This window comes from Fusarium subglutinans, assembly GCF_013396075.1.
Source record: "Fusarium subglutinans strain NRRL 66333 chromosome Unknown NRRL66333_c0000634, whole genome shotgun sequence".
Lineage (NCBI taxonomy): Eukaryota > Fungi > Ascomycota > Sordariomycetes > Hypocreales > Nectriaceae > Fusarium > Fusarium subglutinans.
Window position 1 is genome coordinate 1 of NW_023502697.1, and position 2,896 is coordinate 2,896.

Here is a 2,896-nt window from a genome sequence, read left to right on the forward strand (position 1 = left end):
TTATATACTAAAGGCTAAAGCCTCTTTAAACTACTAATAACCTTATTTCTATTACGGTTATAAACGTTAACACTGTAATGGTAACGAACACTAATGTTATTAAGGCTACGAACTTTAACATACTGTACTTTACTAAGTTTAATACTATGGCTCAGACGGATTATAATACCGTAGTTATCACGAATGTGGATGGTGTCACGGTCACTGAATATTATACCACGATGCTAACTTCGGTTGCTACGTACGTGTATACACCGGATGCAGTGACTGTGACCAGTGGGACAACGACTGTTTGGGGGTCTTAAACTCAGTATTATTTAGCTTATCTAGCTATAGTGCTAACAATAGATGGATATAATATGCCTTTTCCCTTTGTAATACCCTAGGCCTTGCAGAAAGATTTATTAGCTTTTATAAAAGCTTATAGGTAAAAGCTTATATTAAGAAAAAAAGATATTGTGTTATTATCTATTATCTACATTCATAGCCTACAGCATAACCTCACGGGTAACAGTCATCCCCACAGATGTATACAATGTATATAAATTAGTTCCTAAAGGTGCTACCAGTTATATTAACCAAAATTTCTTTAAGGGTGGGTAGGATTGTTGATTGTAATTTATCTAAAGATACTCCCTTGGCCCATACACCCACCTTCATGCAACTAAAAGACAGGGATGTTATGATAGCACATGGGCTAACTAAAGATCAGGCTCGGCAAAACAAGCCAGTATACTGCGCATCCGAAAATCGACAAGTCTCTCATGTGTCTAACCAGCCCACTTTAATGATCTCATCCATATAGGTACGACTGGAGTCACTGGACTCATGTGCCCTACCTCTCCTGCCTCCCAATAGGTATAAAGGCCTTTCCTGGAGTACGTGCATAATCAGACATTCTCTTTTTTCAACTCCTTTGTCAACTTACACACTATACCCGGAATCCAGTCATCGCTCGGAAAAAGAATGTCGAGTTCACGAAGCAGCTTCGAGTTAGTTGGCAGCCAGGAACCTGTCAACAGTGCTCCCCAAGCTCAGGCCCCAAAGGCAGAGCCCTGGAGGGAAATGGTCGCGAATTTCCAGTTCCCTACACGCGAGGAGCTCTCGAAGACAGCCAACTCTAGCGGCAGATCAGATATTCGACTGCTTAAGGAGCTGGATGGCAAGAGTCGATGAAGGGTATGTAGATTCTTGACGTAGTGTTACACTCGGATCTTGCTAATAGGCTTTAGCTGTGAACTGTTGATATTGACCACATGAGAAGAATGGATCGCGCGTTATCAATTTGGGATACCTCTTGTTCTCAAAATCTCATCCACTCGTTCTTCTAGGATGGAATTTCCGCGCTCATTTTGCTTAGTGTTTATTTATTTACATGATTTATTTGATACTCAATATAAGTGGCAAGTGTTAAAATCCAGTGATAACGGTAGCTTATTAGATAAAGATGTAGGAGATAGTTCAAAGACTCAAGATAAAATTTCACTGCTCCACTACATCATAGAACACTATAAATCGTACTTCAATGCTCTCCCTTGGGTTTGATCCAAGATAGGACGAGGCTGCACCGTGAGGCGAGCAATCTATGGAACTGTCAGTGTTTGATTTCGAGCTATGATTACAAATTCAAAGGACATCATACCTGCAAACTCGAGATCATTTCGTTCATCCCACGTAATGAATATAGCGACATCTTCTGGACCTTGATCTGACATATAGTACCACTTTTGATACGGCTCATGGTTGAGGTAATAGGCTTTCTCGAGCTTGTCCGGTAAGACTTTCTGAACCTCAAAAACATCAGTTCTCTTGACAGTGCGTCGGTCAGCAAGGATCAATGGGGCGCATTTGACGACATCAAGAGGCCTCCAAACACTATACTCATGGTTAGTGAAGTCTTTCTAAGTCAATAAATCACGCTCAGACACACTTGACTATCTTGGCCTTGACTTTGCCACTGTTGATGGCCTCGAGCTCTTCAGGGAGAAGATGCATCTCCATGCGTTCGCGACCACCGTCCTGGGAGAAGTCTAGATGCTCGTTACGTTTGAAGAATGTGTCGAGGACGTGGATTCATCTTACCGCAATGGACTGTCAGTCCTGGCGGGATGGCCTGACTCCGGATTGCATGAACATCGGAAAACCTCTCAAGCACATCAGCTTGAAGGTGCGGGACATCACTGCGTCGCATCTTTGAGCGTTTCATCAGTCAGTGATTCTCTGAGTTGGCAGTTATACATACTCTCCAATCAAAACAGATGACCTTGTCAGTGGACAGATGTGTTTTCACTAAGGTGATGGCCTCCTCAAGGTAGTCCATAACGACCTGAGCATTGCCCGTTTTGCCGTTGGCGCTTTCGAAATGGTAAGCAAGTAGTGGAACATTTGACTTATGCTTGATAAATTTGAAGCCCGATGTTTGCAAATCGCAAACACTTGGTTCGTTTCTTACATCATGAACCCTGATGTCATGGACAGTTTGAATATCAATGTTGGTGACAATGGGAGAATCATAAGCGGGGAAACCAAATAACTCATAGGCAGCCTCCCTTTCAAAGAGAGGCGAGGATTTGGCAAAGTTGATGCTGGAAAACATGGATACTGATCTTGGTACTCAGAATACAGATGCTGAGGAATGTTTTGAGACTTTATCCTGGTGACGAATTGACTTTTGTTCGAGAATCAATTGGAAGCGTATGTTATGTTCATTTTCTTGTTTTGACTGTGCCGTAATCTTCCATGGCTTGGAAATTGATGCCTGCCTGGGTGTGAGTGCTCCTGTGGCCGGCTACTTTCAAGACTCTCTGCTTGCAGAGCCGTGACATCAAGTGCATTAATCACATCACAGCCTGCTGTGTAACGATATTTGTTATGCACCCCCCCAGCCCCCAGCCCC

General features: G+C 42.9%; 1 protein-coding gene across 1 annotated transcript; it reads right to left on the bottom strand.

The window, feature by feature from the left end:
- Window positions 1-1,482: 1,482 nt before the first annotated feature.
- FSUBG_14113 (major facilitator superfamily transporter) lies at window positions 1,483-2,596 on the bottom strand (the record flags this gene model as incomplete). The annotated part of the gene is made up of 5 exons (XM_036679072.1): window positions 1,483-1,583; window positions 1,643-1,875; window positions 1,931-2,030; window positions 2,083-2,191; window positions 2,243-2,596. The coding sequence occupies 5 exons, from the start codon at window positions 2,594-2,596 to the stop codon at window positions 1,483-1,485; spliced, it is 897 nt and encodes a 298-aa protein (XP_036530429.1).
- Window positions 2,597-2,896: the final 300 nt, after the last annotated feature.